The sequence below is a fragment of the Quercus lobata genome, chromosome 9 (genome assembly GCF_001633185.2).
Source record: "Quercus lobata isolate SW786 chromosome 9, ValleyOak3.0 Primary Assembly, whole genome shotgun sequence".
In the NCBI taxonomy this organism is placed as follows: Eukaryota; Viridiplantae; Streptophyta; class Magnoliopsida; order Fagales; family Fagaceae; genus Quercus; species Quercus lobata.
In genome coordinates this window covers 9,125,422-9,146,621 of record NC_044912.1, presented here as the reverse complement: position 1 = coordinate 9,146,621, position 21,200 = coordinate 9,125,422, and the positions used below count along the sequence as shown (strand labels likewise).

Sequence of the window (21,200 nt, the reverse complement as noted above, 5' to 3'; positions counted from 1 at the left end):
TATCCACTTGAAAATTGCTGGCAACTATATCAACACTATCTTTTTCTTAAAATACATACATGAAATCAAAGCCACTCCACAAAGAAGCAATCACAGAAAGCTCCACAAAAATCTAGTAAACAAAATCACCACATAAATATCACTACACCCAACAGAACCACGAGACTCAAAAGAAAAGAATACCATCACTTGTATTAAAAGCACACAGAACTGCATTTCATTTCAAAATCTCAAACTCCAACATTTTTTCATATTGACTATACATACAAGAGATAGAGAACAATCATCATAAAGACACTATTTTTTAGCATAAACCAAAAGAGCTAGAGTACTCAAAATGCACTTCCTCCATTGAAAAACCATAAAATCCATACAAAATAAAAACTAAATGTAAACAAAATTCAATTCACCTTCTTAGCCCTCTCCTGCCCAATTACAAACTTGTCAAGCCCCTTACAAATCTCCTTTGGCGTGGGAAAACTATTACCCAAATTAGACCCTCCCCAAGCCTCATCCTTCGAATTCGACCCGAACCCACCACCGCCTGAGCCGCCACTCGCACCGCCGCCGCCGCCACCTCCACCGCCACCACGAACCACATGCATGCTCGAATTGCCCGACCGTATCACAATCCCATCTCCAGACCACACCTCCCTCGGGTCCCCCCCATCAGAGCTCAACACAGTAGCATTAGCACCACACCTATTGCTCCAATTCTTGTCAAGCTGAGTGAATCTCCGACTGAAATCGGAGAATTGGGTACCCTTTTCGATGAACTCGCCGCGCAAAGACACGGGCTTGAAGGAAGTGAAGTGATAAGGGGTGTTCATGTAAGGGTCGTCCCACTTCGTACGATTCGCACACTGAGAACCAGCTGCCGTGCCGATACGACCGTCGTGCATGTAGTTCAGTAGGAAGTACCGGAACTGAGAGACCGTCAACGACGTCGTTTCCTTGTAGGGTTTGGATCTAAGAGCTGCGGCCATAATTAGGATGTTGGAAAAAATAAAATTTTATTTTCCCGGGAAAGTGAAGGAAAATGAGAGAAAGTTTTTAAGCTGTCAGAAATAGAATATTGGGGGTCATAGAATTGGTCAAAAGGAAATCTTGTGAGATGGGTTGGATAGAATCGGAGCCGAATTGAAATGGGTTTGTCTTAGATTTTGGGATTATCATGTATGGTTGGCAAATTTTGTACTAGGTACATAGGGATTAGAGAGAAAAAAGACACCCAAAAAAAAAAAAAAAAATCATGAAAATATCCAAATACAGTTTTTTTTTTCTTTAATATAAAAATACCCAAATTATTATTATTATTTTTTTTTTTTTGAGGAATCATTTTGAGAATTCTCTATAATCTATCAATTTTGGTGAATCAGTGGGCTGATCTATAAAGCGACGTCATTGGAGTCTAGCATATGGGAATGGGAGGCCCATATGTAGCTTTGACGTGGCAAATGGCAGTCCCAACTTTTTGCACAGTGCAGATCATATCAAATAAGCAAGATTTTATATTTTTCTTTTGCAGTGTTTAGGATTATAGATTTTTATCTTTGTCTTGTTCGGCAACTTGTCTTAGAAGACAATCTAGGTTCACATTTCACATGTTCTTAGGCATTGAATAAAGTTCTTTTTTTTTTTTTTTTTTTTGGGATAAAAGACATAAACTTCATTAAACACAAATAGAGGATGATAATATATAATGAAGAAGAGTTTGTTCAAGAAAACAAAAACTTTCTTCAATCCAAGCAACATAATCACCAATGTCTAAAACATTTTTAGCTTAAAGATGGGCAGGCCTATTGCCTTGCCATCGAACATGGGAAATTTTACACATTGTGACCCATAGGTTGCATCTATCATTTCATATACCAGAGGAGCAACTGACGAAGGTGCTGAAGAAACATCACGAAGAGCCTAAACAATTGCAAAACAATCACCCTCTACCACAAAGTTCTGAATGCCTACTTCACCAACAAAAACAATACCCTCTTCAAAAGCTTTGGCTTCGGCTTCAATGGCTCCCAAAGGTGCATTCAGCTTCTTGCTCAGACCAGCAATGAAATTCCCTTAGCTATCTCTTATAATCACTTCTATCCTAGCTTGTTTCTGACTTGAGAAAACCACCCCATCCACATTAACCTTGTAGACTAGATCAACTAGAGGCACCCATTTCGACTCCAAAGGCTGATTACATTTAATTTGAATAGCTGTGGCAACCTAGTACTTATCAAAATATTGTGTACACCAATGAAAATTTTGTTTTCCATTCTTTTTCAAACCACCATGGCAAACATCATTCTTATTAGTCCAAAGAGCCCTAACCAAAGTAATAGCCAAAGTTGAATCTTCATCTTGCCGAATTTTTTTTGTAAATAACAATAAATATTAAAAAATTTAGTTAATTGTCACATTTCAAAACAATTTTGAAAACTAGCATCTCGAGTGTCTAAAACTCGAGTTCCAAGGTAAAACTCGAGTTTTTAAGTCTCGATTTGTAAGTGAATTAAGTTAAAGTGGAAAAAAAATCAGGCTAAAAATCGAGTTTTAAAAACTCGATTTCCATTAATTGAGAAAAAACGCTGCTATAGGTCTGTAAAACGTCACTATAGGTCTTAAAAACGCCACTATAGGACCCCCTAAACCTGTACTTATAAAAAATTTTTGCAGAAAAACGCCGCTATAGGGCTTTAAAACGTCACTGTAAGGTTTAAAAACGCCACTATAAGTGAAATTTTTTTCATGGAAATCGAGTTTTAAAGACTCGAGATCTAAGTGGCATTTTCACAATCGCAACTCGAGTCTTTTGAACTCGAGTTATAATGTGGATCTCGAGTTTCTGAAACTCGAGATGCTATTTTCTAAAATTGTTTCAAACCGTGTCTAACTTACTACATAGAAAGGCTGAAGAAGGTTAGTCCGCTCAAAACCTCTCATCTTGCCACCTCTCCTCCATCAACACAAACCACAATAAATCCATGAAGCTACGAAATTGTACTGAAGACACAAAATGAAAGAGTTTTGGAGCCATCCAAGTCTCACAGGCTTTTAGGCTTTTGGGCATTCCCAAGATGAATGAAACAAAGACTCAAAATTTATGCCACACTCCTCACACGTACCATCCTCCAATACATGCCTATGAACCAGTTTTGGTAGCATTGGCTTAAGGTCTCCGATGCATGATCTCACTAGAGAAAAACCTTTTTTAAGTGTGTAGATTGCTCAAACCTTACTCTAGTTAAAAATTTATTGAATTTATAAACTTGTCGATGATGTATATTACTCCTTAATTATAGTCATCGCCTTAGTGGCTTAGTTATGGCTCAAATGAGTGGAATTACAACATTGCCACCACCACTCTATTTTCATCACTCGGAAACACATAAATCTTGTTTTCATTTTCACTCACTCATCACTCATTTTGTTGGGTTTTGAGTGATGAGAACTGAAAATGAAAACATAGCTAAACACACATCTTAGGCTTGGGACCCATAAAAAATGAGTAACGAGTGATGAAAACTGGTGAAACCAAACAACCTCTTACCCTCTTTGTAGGCAAGATATTCAAGTTTATGGTCATCGACTCTTGTGAATAAAGACTATGGGTTTCAATTTTCACATTTTCTTTAGTAGTAGTCAATACGAGCTCCACATTATGGAGTTCTGTGTTTGTGCTTGAGCTTCATGAGCAAGTTCATTAGACCATCGAATCATCATTTCATTCGAAGGGCTCGAGTTACATAGAGATGACTAGGTCACATTCAAGTGAGAAAGTCATTCATGCCAAGTAGGCTTGTCCATGCCATATTGTCTTGATGGATGATCTCTTTTACATATGTGAACCTTAAAATATTGTCAGGATTATACGTAATTTGAAACCTAATATGAAACGTGCTTAAAAATGTATAGTTTTTTAATTTATTTATTTATTATGTGCATGTTCCAACGTGCTTAAAAAAAATATATATATATATATATATTAAATGTCTATTTTGATTACTTTTATAATGGTTTTTTTTTTTACTACAGTACACTTTGGACCCTTTACTCGTCAAATTTTTATTTTAAACTTTCATGTTTTATTTTGTTTTTATATTTGCCATGTCATCCACTTTCATTAGTAATCTAGTGATATCTATGGATGACATAGCTTAATAGACACCAATTATCTAGCATTTTACCATCAGATAACTAACAAAATGAACGATAAGGCCTTTATGAAAATGGAAGCAAACACAAAAGGCCAAAATAAAATTTTTTGAAATGTAAAGGGTCAAAATAAAAATAGTACTAAACTTTAAGACCAAAAGTACTTCCATTTTTTTCTTTCTTTTTTGGATAGATACAATAGGATTTAAATGTATAACATCTGCTACACGATAATTGTTTTTTATTATCAAGTTAAGACGCACTAATTAGATTTTGTTGATGGCATGTTTCAAACCTAAGTCCCCTTGTCTCTTATTCAACAAGAAGAAAGTTGAATAAACGGAATCCGTGGTACTCGCACGGTTAAACCTCTTATTATAGTATGAAGATCATTTAATTTTAAAAGATAACTACCTATCTATTACTTTTGTTTTTCACTCTGACAATTTCAACTCCACAATATTCTTTAATTTTAAATTGTTGTTTTTATTTTTAATCATTTAAAAATGTATAAAAGTACAGATGTACTTTTAAGAAACCCTCTAAAACTATAGTCTTTGAGAGCCATGAATACCAGCCGAAACTATAGTCTTGCTTTAAGCATAAACATCCAAATGGCTTTCATACTATTCCCATTAAACATCACTGGCCAAAAGTAGTTCTTTCCTGAAGGGCAGCAAGGTTATTGCTAACATGCAGGCTTAGTATCACAAAAACAACCAAGCCATAATCCCTAAATTTTGGGGTCGGCTATCGATTCTCAATAGACTAGTTAGGGTCGCAACATGCAAGCCAAGTAACATTCAAAAATTTATTCTGTACACTCCTGGCAAACTAACATGTAGGCCTAGAGTAATCTTCAGGACTAAAGATAATAGAATCAATAGTTGAGTAAGTAAGACATCATTGACGACCCCAAACTATTCTAAAACAAAAATGTCCCGAAGACATTCAGGATTCAACATACTATTCAGCAACTACTTTCTTTACAGTTAAGGCTTTTTCCTTCATGAGAGCCATCAATTAAAATGGATGCTCCTAGGCTTTCTTGTCTCCATTTGATGAACTGCAAGGTCATTAAGAACCATCAAAAGCCAAGAAAAGGGTATATGTAGATTACAACAATCTTGACAATATGGCATCAATATACATATATGATAAAATCGTTGGCATCACAACAAACCTAATCCATGTTTCACTTAACTAAACACTTTCTGAATCTATTTTTTGATTCTCTAATCAGGTCACCCTTAATCTTCAGGTGAAGCCTTTGTCCTTAGCATTTCTTCTTCCAATACGATTGTTGCCATATATCGGCCGAAAGCTAAGAATAAGAAATATGGTTTCACCCTTACTATAGATCTGAACAAATTATGATAATTTCATGACCTTTTCTTTTATAATTTCTTGGTCCTCTACCAATTTTATTTACACCCAATAATACATGGTCCTCTAAAAGTAAAAGTTGTTAGAAGAAAGTGTTGAATTCAAGAGTACTTACTCAATTTTGGACATTAGATTTTTGGCTTCACTTACAGCATTAGAAACTGCATATAGTGCCATCTTCTTAACCTACAAGCAAAGAAATCTCTGGAGCGTTAGAAAAGTATAAGGATATAAGCAGCAGTTGGTCCTACAAAGTACTTTAAAAAAAAAAAAAAAATTAAAAAGGGATAAAGGGCAGCAAAACTTTCTCTTAGAGATCCTGAAACAAAGATGTTTGGTAAGAAAAGGAAAATGTTATATAAGCTTGAAAAATACGAATACGGAGATAACCAGAAAAAGTCATATATGGGGGTAAACATGTTAATAAACATTTTCATACATGACATTGCATGCTAGATGAAAAATTAGAAGACATTTTTTATTGGATAAAGTTCTGTGAGATTTATTAAAAACAAATTACAATTGCATGGCCATGACATCTACCTTATGCTTTAAGCGTACTGCTAAAAGAATCAAACTACTAGGAATGCAAAAGCCAAGTAATGAGTTGCCACAGGAATTGATTGAAGTAAGATGTACCTCCAATTTATCTTCTTTAGATCTATGCGTTTTTGGGAGCAGACGAAACTCTTCTGTCAGCCGGATGCATTCTTGAACGTTCTCAGGGGAAACAAAGTCAAGGGCCACTTTTATGCATGACTAGAACAGATCATGAGATAGTGTTAAACTTGATATAGCACATAAATGAAGATAAAATAAAAAAGCTTAATATACTATCTGAAATGGTTTGTGAGATTTTATGTATTTCATGTCATCAATTACAATTTTGAATTAATCTGCAAGAAATCTATCCATGAAGATTTCTTTTGAACAAACAAAACAAGAGGGAACTATAGCATAGAAAACTATGAACTCTAATCTCAATGAGGCATAGATTTCATTATGGATGCCTCTTCTACTTGTTTCTGGATAAGTGAGGGATTTCCTCACTTTCTAGTAAAAAAAGGATAGGTCTCCTGCAGCCCCACTAAAACTTGTTTCAAACCTTCTTAATCTTAACCCCCCTATTTTTCTTCCAAAATATTTATGTGTACATTGTTGCTACTATAAAAGATCATGGATTTAGAGTATTGTTTATGCAAGAGCATCGCCTTCAGTGGATTTACTCCCATAACAGGACCAAAAAGACATTCAAAATTAGTTCAGTAAAACTGGGTAACCAAGATCATAATATACTGAGCTATGCTTCAAAATCATGTAAGGAAAGGAAAAACAGATATTCTAGTGATGCTAAAAGGCTAGCTCATGATGAAATCAAATATTTGATTTGAAGAGAATTGCACCTGTCTATTCCTCACTTGATGTGGGCATCCTGCAGGAATGAACACGGCCTCGCCAAGGTGTTGCTCAAATGTCCATGGTTCAACACCTGAATACAATTCATCATTACATAACAATGTGTGCCTTGTCCATATTATAATTTTAACTAGTTGACAAAACATAATTTCTTACCAAACTCTTCCTTCAGCTGCTTTTTATGCTTCTCATTTAGATAAAGGGTTTGGTCGTGAATAGGATGAATAACCTGAAGCAAGTGCAAATCAAGCACATCAACTTAAACTACTACCACTCTAAATAAGATAGCCAACATGGTTAGGAAGTAACACTCACAGAATTTACAGGAAGATTACTGATGTGGCAGAATTCTTTGTGATGCTTCCGTAAGTACTCAATTAACTTGGGTACATCCTGCCTACGGAAAATGTCCCATACAGCACATCCATATGCAACCTCTGAAATATCTTTGTTTTGAAGGGGATCTCTGGTGGAACTTATTTCTGGTTTGGTTGGCTCTAAGTTGTTATTTATATTGCCTGAAACTGTTGCACCAGAAGAGTATTCCCCCTTGACAGACTTAAGTTCTGCCATTGTACTTGAAGGCTGAAAATGTTTTAGATTACCTGAATCTCTTTCAACTCTTACATCTTTAGCATCACCTTCATAAGTAGACCAAAATTCTTCAGTAGCAGGACAGTTGAGGCCTGTAGCAACCCCATCTGACAAGGTGAAGCTACACCCAGCAGCAGTTCCACTTACAGGACGGTGAGGGCCTGAGAGCTGCTCTTTAGATAAAGGGACATCAGAAACTTCCCAACTTTTTGCACAGGAGTTGGGATCTACAGCTCTCTGAACTGGGTCTGACTTTGTACCATCTGTATGGCTGCCTGCAAATGTCACCTCCACAGAACCATTCCAATTTGTCATCGTCCTTGTCACTGTCGAACTTGAAGGCACGTGTTTATCAGTTTCAACCATTTCACTCTGGGCATCAAGCAGATCAGCACTAACGTCTTCAATTGCAGGAATTTTGCATCTGGCACAACTAATTTCAATAGTGGCAGTATGGTTGGTACCAGCAATTATTGCATCAGGTGAAAAGTTCTCCTTGACATTCTTGCATTGGCAAATGCAGGATCCTTTAAATTTAGGTTGTTCAGTCACATTTGTTTTAAAGTCCCCAGTTATGCAAGTAGGCACAATGGATGAATTCAAGTCAACTACGCTGGTGCATGTGTCAGGCTGATTTTTGAGAGAGCAAAACTCATCAAATTTTACCTTCAAACCTAAAGCTTTTTCTTTTTCATAGTTGTTTTGAGTGCTTTGTTCGAGCTCCATTCTTTCACATAACAAGGTATCTTTAGCAAGACCATTGCATGGTGACAAGCGCTTTATCAATTCAACCTTGTCCTTAACCATATCACATGCCCTATCACAATTCCCTCCCAGCAAAGAAGAGCTAGAATCACACATATGAAGATCAAACTTCTGAACCCTTTTATGAAAATCTCCAACTGAATCGCTCTGTGACTTAACAACCAGTAAACTTTCTGGAGAAGGACTTCCAAAATCCAAGGATTTATTTTGTTGTTCATCCAGTGTTCCTTCCTCTATATTTGGCCTTTCCAGTAAGCAAGAGTCACTTTCAATAATGTCAGCCTTTTCAGAATACCCATGAACTTTTCTTTTACCTTTGCAAGATCTTTTTCGTCGCTTTCTTCCAGATGTACTAGGGAACTTGTGTGTACCATCACAAGGCTTATGCAAATCTTCAGCTTCATATTTCTTCTTTAATTTGGTTATGAATTTACGCTGTCTTGGAGGAATCTTTACTTCTGTTGTGTGGGTCAATACATTAACCTAAACAGAAATGATAATGTTACAATGACATTCATGAAATCAGAAAGGCTTTTAATAGACATGATACAAGAAGCATATTTTAAAACCTATAGATATCCTACAAAAAATATGATTGCAAAATCTCTGACAACTAAGAAACTAAAAGTGATATAAGTATTATATATAAGAGAGAGTACAATAAACAAGAGTAAGGAATAAGCATACAATGCCAGTGACATTGTTTAAAAATACGCAATATCTGGAAATCTCTATGAGAAAAATATAAATTTAATTATGCATATCTAACTAGGGTCAAATGAAGGTAGTAAAACACCAGGTGATAACATGTAGACCATAATAGTTCATTCCATCACCTGAAGCAGATAAAAGGGGGATGGCTGGAAAAAGAGGAGGGTTTGGGTTGATCACAAAACAAAAAAGCAGACAAGGTGTCAAGGCCCTTGAGAGTTATACGCAGCAGAAACCAACCTACTACTACTTCACTAAAGACCTAATCAATGACAATGAAATCAACATTAGATTAAGTGCAAACACATTGAACAATCTAAAAAACTATCACTATACAATGAAAGCACAACTGGCTTCTCAAATGAAATTTGCAATAACATGCTTATTCCTGACTGGATATGAGAGTGAAACCCACAAATGATTACAAAAACCAAGCCTTAGTCCCAAAAAATCCCAAATTTTTTGGGGTCAGCTATGGATCCTCAACAAAAAACAAAAAAGAAAAATCCTTGTTATCAGTAGCATAAGTTGTTCAAAGTCCAAGTTTTCTGCTATATTCTGTATCATTCATGTGTGTGCTTCAGGAAACCAACTTCATTGAGGAAATGCATTGCATTTAAGGACATGATAATTCAATTGGTTAACTACATTGAAGGTGAAGGAGGCAAAGAGCGTAATAATAAGGTGATGTGGACTTCAGAAAAAGTTAAAAAGAAACAATCTGTGAACATAAAAATTGAGCACAAAATCTCCAAAGTTATTGCATACCGCATCGGAAATGTCGCAATGTAGTTTTGTCACTGAATCACCTCTACCAAGCTCTTCTAAAGATCCATAAGCAATATATGTTTTGGGTCCCAGGTCTGGCTTCAAAACAGCAGGAAGTTTTGTAGCTAGATTCAGGAGACCAGATCTAGGATTTGTATAGTCACAGAAGGGAAGCATCGCAACAAATTCAGCACCATGTCTGGGCAGACACTCCTCAAAAGAATTTGATGCAGGCCAATCCTTCAGCTTCAACATCTCTGGCCACCCATTCCTGTAACTACGGCCATGTAGGTAACCCTTGAAAAACTGGAAGATATTAATCTCAACCTGCAGAACCAATACAGAAGATAAATTTCACTACTTAATATGTGAGAAAACATTTTCGACAGAAATATAAGCCAACTGCATGCCAGAATAGCTGGTAACATTGGCTGAAATATGCAAGTGCAACATGCAAGAAAAATTGCCTTACATGTTACGACCTGAACACTCCTAATCATCATCTCATCAGGTAGAAATTTATTGGATTTCTCTTTTCCCATAAGATAGGAAGAGAATCTTCACTTAGTTGACTACCTTACATACTAGTGAGCTCTAATTAAGGCACCTCAAGCCAGTATAGGAAATCCTTAATCTAAAGTTAGGTTGACAGACCAAGATATTGTAATATATAGCACATTCTGGTGAATTGAGAAAACCTTGCAAAATAGAAAACTGTTAACCTTTTCAATTCACATGAACATGGAAACAAGAATAGTTCTGGCTGAACTCCTATATTTTATTTTATTTTATTTTTTGGTAAGTTACACATGCGCCTGATGGGTCTTGGACCCACAACCTTGCCCTCCAGCTAGCACTTATAAGGGGAGGAGGAGTTAGTTGACCTTGAGCTTATCAGCAATTGATTTCAGTTGAATTTAAATTGCATCACAACAACAACAAAAATTAATTTTTCAAGTTTATAACAGGCCCCGCAGTTGCAACTTAAACAATTAACCCTTTTAGTATGCTAAGTATTTCATATGGTCAAGTGAGTAATTAAATTGGTCAGAATAGGTACATACCACAACCATATTATATTTGACGTTATTTGACAATTTTACTTGGGTTCTGAAACAAAAATATCAGATATAGTCTTTGACATTTTACAATTTACGCCGAAACAAATGGAGCCCAATATCTAGATTAGAAGCTATCATCCTTGTAAAGGTGCATTCACTAGAGAAAATAAACACAATTTGAGATGATCACATTACAAAGAAAAATTGAAGAAATCTAAATATCATACAAGAGAAGAGGTGGGGAGGGGGAGAAAATCAAGTAATTAGAAAAGTAGTGAAATGAAATTTCAACATTAATGAGTGAACACATACCTCACACCAATCTAAGCAATCAATAGCTTTAAACTTTGCTACCTCCTCTTTTAATATCTTTTTTGCCCCAATAAATGCCCTCCACATGACCATTGGTTCCCAACTAAGACCAGAACCCTTTTCAAGTACATTTCTAACTATGACAGGTTCACCTTGCATCCAATGCATTTGAAAATGTTCAAAGTCATTATCCTCCAAATGAACCGCATTTGGGCAATAGAGAAAGTTATCATGACTACTCTCCCTATAAGCTGCCCACCTTACTTCAGAATCTCTTGCTCCATTTTGAGCAATATTCATAGGATCGCACAAAGAACATCCTTGAGAAAAATCATTATCTGGTGGCTGATACTTGACAATTAGGTCCTCTGCACTCTTAATCAAATTGTCAACCCAATCTGCTTCAAATATGCGTTTCAGTACAAGCATCTCCCTACCACAACCTCCTCGCACTTTTGGGGGGCAAGGAATCCTACCGTCAACCTCTGCATTCCAATCAGGAACATTAAAAGACATGTCAGCCATGCTCTCATTTATGGGAAGGTCCATATGGCTGTCCCAACCAAATATCTTTCCATTTGCAGTCTGACCATTCAATTCTGTATTTTGATCACACAGTCCTTGTTGGTGGGAAGATTCTGTTTCATCACCTCCATGCTGAAATCCTTTTCTTAGTTCTTGGCAACAAGTGAGACAGAGATCATAAGAGCAATCAGGATTGGAGCAGCTTCGGTGGATATTGACAATAGATGTATTGCAGTTGTCACTGTTAAACAAGTGTACGTGCACAATTACAAATTTGTATCACTATGAACAGAGAAATCATAGATGCAGAAGTTTCAATGCATTTTGAATGCAGATCCAACTAAAATTGATAGACATTGGCCTTGAGACTCCGAATACAGAAGGCACAGTTGCCAATGTCAGTATAGAGAGAATAATCAATGATGATGGATAAAATAACTTGTAACCTCCAAATCTTGACCACAAAGAGAGGAATTATAACAAGTGATGTGATTTCTTGACAGTGAAAAACTACTTGTTTGATATGTTTCTTAGCAAATTCATGCTTGACATCTGACATATCAGAATTCCAATAAACAACACTAATTTGGATACATTGAAAAGGATAAGTAAGAAGGTGCCAAACAAGGGGGTGCAACTAATGCACAGACTGTGCATGCAAACAACTTGGCAAAACTCATGCATAGACAAGTTAAACAAAGCACAGGGAAGGACGAAAATAAGTTTAAAATTAATCCTCTAATTAATATGAAATAAGAAAAATCCTAAATAAAATGGCTCTTGAAGATGGCCTCTATCTTGATACCACCATTTTATTTATCATTTAATTCATATAGGGCACAGAAGCATTGATTGGAGAAACACATCTTGATCGAACCTATATTTGCTCAGTAGATACAATCTGTTCATGGTAGAACTTTTGTAAGGGTTTGATTTACTTTTCTGTAAGATATAATCTATCTATATCCAATATGTAAATTCCAAATATTGAAAATCTATATATATACTTATCCAAAAAAGAATATATATATATATATATATATATATAGGCAAACACTCTTTTCAGTTAGTTCCTTTAGTACTGAGCTTGAAAGCCAAAGAATTCCAATAGAACTTGTCACCAGTCAGGCTCAAGCAATATCTGCCCCTGTACAGTAAGTGGAAGTGTGGAACTTCAAATTACTAAATATAAAACTATTATTTTCCCAGGTATTCCAACTCTTTCAATACATAAACATACCAAAGTCAAAATAAATATGCAACTGGAGATACCAGAAGTTGAACTCATGAATAACAAACTATTTAGTTTCAGTCATCAAGGAGCATGAGATGGTACCAATACACTCGATCATCATCATCAAGTACAGATCTTGAAATATCCTCCTCCATAATTTTGACACCTATGAACAAGGAGAAACAAAATTTTGGGCTTCCTGAGTCATCTATCTATTGAAGAAATACAGACCAATTATTGTATCAAAGTGCAATACCATGTATGCTGGCTTCAATATCTAATTCAGAGCTCTGCTCCTGTTGAATATGCCTGAGAAGAGGCAGAGTTTTGTATAGCAAATAAAGAAATTTTTGCAATTTGGCATTGGTATCCATATCTTCTTGTTCATGTCCAACCTGCCAAAACCAAATACTTATTTGCATATAAAATGTGACCTGCAGAACCACAGCAAAGGGAACAGAAAAGACCGGAAAGGCACAAACCATCACATTTAATTCCTCCTTGAGGCATACTCTACAATTGCAATTACCACAACAAAAAGGGCATGCAATCTCCACATCTTCTCTTGATTTATCTGGATACCTGTTTCATTCATTTTACAGTACCATCAGAAACAAAATACAAACAAGGTTCATTAAAAAATAGTAAGCTTATAAAAATCCTTTTTTTTGTTGCATAACTAAATGAACCATTTACTCCTTTGCTAAACATAAGAAGCTGAATCAGTTTCAATATGGCTACTGGAATCTAAAAGCTAGGGGTGTTAAAAAAGCTTTGAAAGTTCTTATTACCACTTTGCAAGGCACTTGTGGCAATAGCGTCTCTTCTTGCAATTGGAACAAACAACAATATCACATGTATTATTTCTCCAGCACTGGTGGCACGGTAAACTCCTTTGATTTTTCTTACTAGAATCATCCTAAAACAAAAACCTAGTTAGAACAGCATGCAATTGAGAATTTGGTTAAACATTTAACACTAGTTTCTTAACAACAATCAATTGATGCAACAATTAGAACAGTACACAATACATTTGGCTTGTATATTGCAGATACAATATGGCGCGGCAAGCAAAGAAGGGGGTGTGGGTGGGGAAGGGGGAAGACTTATATGCCAGAGCATTGGATAGACTGTTTGATGATGTACAACTCTTGGATCTCTACCTTCTAAACTCATTGATACTTTTCACAATTGGCAGTTCACGTGTGCTTATAATAGTGGAGCCAGTATAATTAGAGTGTTGAATAAGTAACATCAGTGCACTTCTACCAGTGCTGAACACCAGTGAACTTCTACTACCATATAAATTGGTTGCTTCCAGAGCCAATCAGCTTATAGCTTGCAGAGCTACTGGAGACCATGAAAGCAACCAAAACAGCTCACATGTTAACCATTACCATCACCCAAAAAAAAAAAAAAAAAAAAAAATTCTATGAATGCCAATTTATCATAAAAACGTAGCATGAAAGTCACAGTAGTTTGGCAGTAACATTCTAGAACAACAGTTCAATATTATGGTAACAGCGCTAACTTTCTTGCTTCCTCTAATTTGTTTACCATCAACAAGCTAAATAGAAATATTTAGAATAAAGAGAAGAGATGGATGCAGAGTAACTCACTGAAAATCCTGAATTTTCCAATCCATCCTCAGTTGATCTTCCCTCCCTAATGCCATCAGGGTTTCTTTTTTTATTCTTGAATTTTCTGGGCCTCCCTCTAGGCCTTTTCAGAACACTGCTGGGTTCTGATATTAACTCATTAGACTTTATCTCTACATCACCAGAATCCCTCAATGCTTGACGCGTCTTTGCTATTTTCAAAGCTTCACCAATGATAATAGTTCTCTTCTTCTTTGAACCCTTCGGTCGGCCTCGCTTCTTCATGTTCTCTAAACCTTTAAGCTTATCGTTTGGCTGGATCACCTCATTTGCAGTTCCATCACCAACAGTGGATTCAAACAGCATCCCTTGATCTTCTTCACCTACAAAAGTAGGCCTCTCATATTGAGAATCCATTGACAAAATAGTCTCAGCTCTGCCACCATCTTTACTGTGCATGGTTTCACCAGTCACTCCCTCATTTTCTTGATCTGCAACAATTTTCTTCTTATTCTTTGAACCCTTTGGTCGGCCTAGCCTTTTCTTTGGCTGGACAGTCCCTCCACCTCCATTACCACCAGTGGCTTCAACTGGCATCCCCCTATCTTCTTCACTTACAAGAATAGGCCTCTCATTCTCATAACTCACTGTAATTGGCCCAAGAGTTTCAACCCAACTACCATCATTACTGCCTTTGCAGAGCATTCCCTGATTTTCTTTATCAGCAAGAATGTTCTGCATATTCTTTAAACCCTTTGGTTGACCAGGCTTATCATTTGGCCTCACAATCTCATCTCCTCCTTCATTATCATTAGTGGCTTCCAAATGCAATCCCCTATCTTCCTTACCTATAAAAGTTTGCCTCTCATACTCCAATTCTAATGGCCAAACAGTTTCATCAAAGCCATTATTAGCAACCACCATTTTGCTAGCTATTTCTTCATTTTCTTGACCTGCTGTATTTTTCTTCTTATTCTTTGCACCCTTTGGACGACCAAGCTTCTTCTTTTGCTGAACAACCTCAGTTCCACCTTCATTCCCCCCACCAACTGGGCAAAGAGTTTTATCACCACCATCATTAACAACCACAATATTGCCGGGGGTTCCTTGATTTTCTTGAGCTTCTGATTTTTTCTTCTTGTTCTTTGAACCCTTTGGTCGACCAAGCTTATACTTTGGCTGGGTATTCTCATCCCCATCTTCACCATCACGAGTGGCTTCAATGGGCAATTTCCACTCTTTTTCACCAACAGGAGTCAGCATCTCATTCTCCAAACCAGTAGGCCAAACAACTATATCACTGAAATTATTATTCATAATTTCACTAGGCACTCCCTGATTTTGTTGACCTGAAAGATTCTTTAACTTGTTCGTTGAACCCTTTGGTCGGCCGCGCTTTGGCTTTGGTTCAACAATCTCATTCCTAACTTCATTAACAGAAATTGCTCCTTCTTCAGCCAATTCTTTATCCTTCTCAACCTCTTGAAACAGCCTCTCATTATCCAAAGCTGTCATACAAGCAGTTTCTTGACCAGGCATTCTCTCATTTTTGTCCATCTCAAGACTTTTCCTCTTATTCTTTGGACCCTTTGGCCTACCCTGCTTAGCCTCCGACTTAACCTCATCTCTAACTCCATTTTCACCAGTAACTCCACTCAACCCTTCAATACATTCTTCTGTACCCAAACTTTTCTTCTTATTCTTTGATCCCTTCGGACGGCCACGCTTTCCTTTTGACTCTACCACCTCTTGTCTGTCACCATTTCCAACTCCAACTTCACCTCCATTTACACATACATTATCACCAAAGAGACCTTGGACTCCTTTACCATCAAGATTTGCACATGCAGCTTCCTCACACCAAAACTGGATGCCTTCACCGCTAAAACTCAGACCATCATTTCCACAGCTAGTTTCACCAAAAAGGGCTTGAATTCTTCCATCAACAAGAGTTTCACCAGTAACCTTGCTAAACAGGTCTTGAAATCTTCCAGTACCAAAACCCAGACCATCATTTTCACCAGCATTCTCCATAGACCCACCCCCATGAATTCCTTGACCACCAAAAAGCCCACTACTATTTTCACAAACATTTGCACTGCTCCAAAGCTGAACCTTTTTACCATTAAAATCCTCAAGACCACCAATTCCACTCATATTCCCACCATAACTCTCTTGAATTCCTCCACCACCACCAAGAATCAGGCCTTCAATGTCACATGCAGTCCCACCAAACCCCTCCACCTGAATTCCCTGCCCACCAGGGACCCCACCACCATTTTTACAAGCATCATCACTACCCCATAACTGAATTGCTTCACCATCAAGTCCCAGACCACCATACCCACCTTGAATTCCTTCACTAACACCACCGCCACCAAGAACTTGACCGCCATTTCCACATACACCTTGACCAAATGCTTGACCATCCCCACCAGGCCAAAGCTGTAAACTTTCACCCTCAAGACCACCCAGACCACCATTTCCATCACTGACCTCACCAAACAGCCTTGCAATTTCTTCCCCAACGCTCACAGCAGTACCACTACCACCAGCAAACCACTCTTGCACACTATCATCTCCAAGACCCACTTCTTGGTTCCCCAAAATATCTTCAAGTTTTTGTCTTTTTCTCTTCTTTCTCTCAGAACCCATTTCCCCTCCACCACCAATTTCACGAGCAACCTTCTCCATCTTCTTCTTCTTGTTCCTCAGCACCACATAAAGATGATGCTTCTCACAGAAAGCCTTACCATCCAAGGCTCTCTCACTACACCTCCAATTTGGAGTCCCTCTTCTCCTACACCTATGGTCCTCACCGCCAGATGGGCCCTGCTCCATTTCTCAATATCTCATTTCATATATCCCAAAAACAAACAACCAAAAAAAAAAAAAAACCCAAAATTCAACAACGCCTTTGATTGACAACTAAAACACCCTCTCAGTCACTCTTAATACAAACATTAACTGTGACAGAAAGAAAAAACCCTGTGATGGTTCATTTGATTTTTGATGTTAAATCAGTACACAACACACAGAAAGTTCAGTAATTTGGAAAGGCAATAATAAGCAAGCAACATAAATGTATGTCTGGTCTAGTCTGTTGGGGGTTTTAATTCAAAAGCGAAGGGACAGGACAAGTCTCTGTACGTGCACTTTTTTTTCAACATAATAGAGAGAGGGACCACTTTCTTGGGGCTGGTGATTGTGACACACATGGAGTCCCTCCTAGTCACTAATCTGAGACATCACTGGCTTACGGTTCCAGACCTGTTAGAACCGAGTCTACATGACTAGAACCTGCCTTAGACCAAAGGTGTGAAAGATGCCAATTCAATCAAATAACAGTAAAAATCGGGTACCTAGTATTGTTAGGACTGATTGCTAGTTGACACTGTGGGCTGTTGCCGTTTTATGTGGTCCAAATCCTCGTATGAAGCGTTACATACATTGGACTAGAAAAGGAATCATATTTATGGCACGAGTATGTATATAGCATCAGTTTAATGTTGAGAGTTTTTTATTAAGACTTTTTTTAATTCTTCTGGCCAAAAATTAAAAAACAGTTTGAATTTTTTATTGCGATGATTAATGGATTAGTACGGCTGCCCTTAAGATTCGGTAATAAATTACTTTCAAAAAGTTTTAATGTTACTTTTATGAAGAATATGAAAAATTATTAAATTAATTAATTACTTTTTTCAATTTTTAATACAATTTTAAAAAAACATATTATAAATATATTTGAGAGTTTCACATCATCCCATAAAAAATATTTATTTATTTATTTTTGTTACTTTTTAATGAAGTGCATTAAATTTTTCCATAACGGATATGCGAATATAGCTATTACCTAAATCATTTTTATTATAATCCATTAACCTTTTTTAAGGAAGTCAAGTAAGCAATCTATATAATTAATAGGCAAAACTCAGAGAAAGTTCAATTAGAGTTTGAAATTGAAATTTAATTTTGCACCGTGTGTTTAGATTTACGTGGATATCACATCATAATTATCCACTTAAGTTTGTGTCATTTGTCCACTTAAGTTTTTTAATCTTTATGCCAAGTAAGTTAATAAGTGCAAAATACTAAAAGACTAATATTAATGAACTATAAAATAAAATTAAAAAAAAAAACCAATCACATATACTCAATAAAAATTACCACACAACAAATACCACCACATATTCTATCTTATTAAAAATTGGGAAAAAAATGATCATAATTAGTATTGAATTTAGGTAAAAATTTTAATATGTGACTAATTACGTTTACTTTTTTATTATTTATAATTTTATGATAAAAATTATGCTTAATTTTAAATGTATTCATATATATGCATTTGTTGCATGCTTTTTTTAAAAATAATTTGACTAATTATTTATAATTTTATAATAAAAATTTTGTTTAATTTTAAATGCATCAATGCATTTACATGGGTTACACATGCTAGTTTTCTATTAAAGGGTGAAGCATGAATAGCAGCAAAGTTAGTAACAGATTGGATTTTTTTTTATTGAAAAGTTATTTGACTGCCTAGGAAAAATGAATTGACACGTTGGAAATTTCCAACGCAACGCACTAAATTTCTCCGGATACCCGAATGCACCTATTACCAAAAACCTTTCTATTATAGTCAATCAACTTTTTCTTTTTGGATTTCACTACCCTTAAGACATCAATTGATAAATCATCTTAGGAAACTTTTTTTATTGAAAAATAAAAAAGTAACTGATATTTATGAATTTTTTTTAATTTCTTTTTAAAAGGAAATCAAGCAAGAAAGTTTATGTTAAAGAGTGAAGTATGAAAAGTTATTAACAGATTGGATTTTTTATTTTTTCGAAAATGGTTCGACTACTTAGGAAAAAATTATTTGATGCATTACAAATTATTTGCCCTTGGATTCTCAAAAGTGCTTTTGGTTAAAAGGCAAAAAGTTTTTACTTTTTGCTTTTTACCTTGATTTTGTTATAAAGTAAAATGTTAATTGATATCTTTTTAGAGTATTTATTAATGAATTATTTTTATGAGAAAAATTAAAATTTTTAATAAATTTTTATAAATTAAAATTTTTAATAAATTAAAATTTTTAATAAATTTTTATATTTCTTATAAAAATGGTATATAAATTTTCTTAAAATAATTTATTAATAAATGTCCATCTATTAATAGGACAATTTTACAAATAATCTCATTTTTTATTTATTTTTAAATAAACTAGTTTTAAATTTTTCTCACAAATTTAATATAAAAGTTACCAAAAATTATATCTTTTAATAAACACTATACAAATAAGCAATCGCCAAACACACACTCAATAACATGACCTCTTACTACTTCTCAAATCATATTATTTAAGAAAATATATTATATATGAAAAAAATCTTTCAAATATAGGGCTCATCTATAAGTAAGATAATAGCTTCATGTGCCTCATCATACAAAGTATAATTTGTCACATGCACCTTTAAAAGTCGTAATAACTTTTGAGTAAGGTCCCTTGTGTAACTTTTGTGTTATAATCTCATCCCTATCCGAACTTTCCCATGTTTGTTTCTAACAAAAAACAAAAGCAAAATCAAAAAGATTGTTATGGAATTTCCTTAAATTGATGCCACATCAACACGTGGAGTTGTCTCCACGTGTGCTCAATCACATCAATGTATAAAAGTATAAAGTAAAAACATTTTTATTTTTATTTTTAGTATATTGAATGATAACGTCTCATCTGTCACGTCATCACCTATACGTAGTAATTATTAATATAATACTCCAAAAGGGGCACAAATTCAAATGTGGAAAGTTTGATTGTTGTTTCTTTTCTTCTTTTTTTTTGGGTAAAAATTTGATAAACAATAATCGAGGTCACTATGATTTTTGTGGCCCACCAAAAAAAATCGAACGTGACAATGATTTCATTTGTCAGAGGAGAATATTCTAAATTTATCTCCGTGTGGGATGCTTTATATATAATTTAAATTAATGACAACCAACAAGAGGGTTCCATGGTCTAGTGGTCAGGACATTGGACTCTGAATCCAGTAACCCGAGTTCAAATCTCGGTGGAACCTAATATTAGCCATTTCTTTTTTGTTTTTTCACAATACAATTTGCCAATCCCTTTTTTTTTCTTTTTTTTTGACGAAAGAAGATAGACAATTTGCCAATCCTTTTAAGGGAAACAATCATAAAAGTCATTTTATTCTATTCCTATATAAGTCATGAATTATTTCTAACTACCGTGCATTCTTGGTGTGGTGGTCACTCCACAAGTATAAATGCTTGTGGGGTTTAGAGGATAAGAGTCAAGATTCAAATCTTCAGGAAGGAGTTTAATACACATATATACTTACATTAAACTAGAGTAAAAATTCTATCTTGTATAAAAAATAAAAGGTTTTTTTTTTTTTTTTTGAATAATAGATCCAAGGATATTAATGCCATTAGAGATAATAAATGTTCCCTTAATTTTATTTTGTTACTATATAAATCATGAAAGATGAAAGTAGATCCAAGGAATTTTTTGTTTGGATAAGAGATACAAGGATATTAAGGCCATTAGAAGCTAAAATGTAAAACTTCACCTCTAAGGCTCCGCTTGGGAGTTCATAAGGGAATGAAATGGAATGAGATGGTTATAAGAGAATGGAAAGGAATGGAATGAAATGAAATGTA

General features: G+C 35.5%; 2 protein-coding genes and 1 non-coding gene across 5 annotated transcripts in view; 1 reads left to right on the top strand and 2 right to left on the bottom strand.

Moving 5' to 3' along the window:
- The window catches only part of LOC115959557 (CLP protease regulatory subunit CLPX1, mitochondrial-like), an 8,537-nt gene extending 7,285 nt beyond the window's left edge, over positions 1–1,252 (bottom strand). Inside the window, exon 1 of the mRNA XM_031077997.1 lies at positions 411–1,252. Coding sequence (XP_030933857.1) covers positions 411–986 — 576 coding nt within the window. The 5' untranslated portion in view covers positions 987–1,252. The remainder of the gene's footprint in view (positions 1–410) is intronic.
- A 3,598-nt stretch (positions 1,253–4,850) lies between these two features.
- On the bottom strand, positions 4,851–17,609 carry LOC115959555. 3 transcript variants are annotated; one of them, XR_004084918.1, is made up of 14 exons: positions 14,541–17,609; positions 13,713–13,840; positions 13,404–13,503; positions 13,178–13,316; positions 13,024–13,087; positions 11,163–11,928; positions 9,790–10,116; positions 7,267–8,793; positions 7,108–7,180; positions 6,939–7,024; positions 6,175–6,294; positions 5,651–5,721; positions 5,333–5,473; positions 4,851–5,215 (listed from the first exon to the last, which is right to left on the bottom strand). XR_004084918.1 is itself a non-coding variant. In XM_031077995.1 (13 exons), the coding sequence occupies exons 1-13, from the start codon at positions 17,358–17,360 to the stop codon at positions 5,188–5,190; spliced, it is 6,249 nt and encodes a 2,082-aa protein (XP_030933855.1). In that variant the 5' UTR covers positions 17,361–17,609; the 3' UTR covers positions 4,851–5,187. The 3 variants fall into 3 exon arrangements, 1 of the variants encoding a protein (XP_030933855.1); XR_004084919.1 differs by having other exon boundaries at positions 13,410–13,503; XM_031077995.1 differs by lacking the exon at positions 5,333–5,473.
- A 2,915-nt stretch (positions 17,610–20,524) lies between these two features.
- On the top strand, positions 20,525–20,596 carry TRNAQ-CUG. The gene has a single exon. It is a non-coding gene; the product is annotated as a tRNA-Gln (tRNA).
- The last annotated feature ends 604 nt before the right edge of the window (positions 20,597–21,200 follow it).

Coding starts and splice junctions, on each gene's coding strand:
- LOC115959555 (XM_031077995.1), bottom strand. CDS start 17,360: ATGGAGCAGGGCCCATCTGGCGGTGAGGACCATAGGTGTAGGAGAAGA. Junction 11,929..13,023: donor GATGATGATCGAGTGTATTG/GTACCATCTCAT, acceptor CTTGTTTAACAG/TGACAACTGCAATACATCTA. Junction 8,794..9,789: donor ATTGCGACATTTCCGATGCG/GTATGCAATAAC, acceptor ATTTCTGTTTAG/GTTAATGTATTGACCCACAC.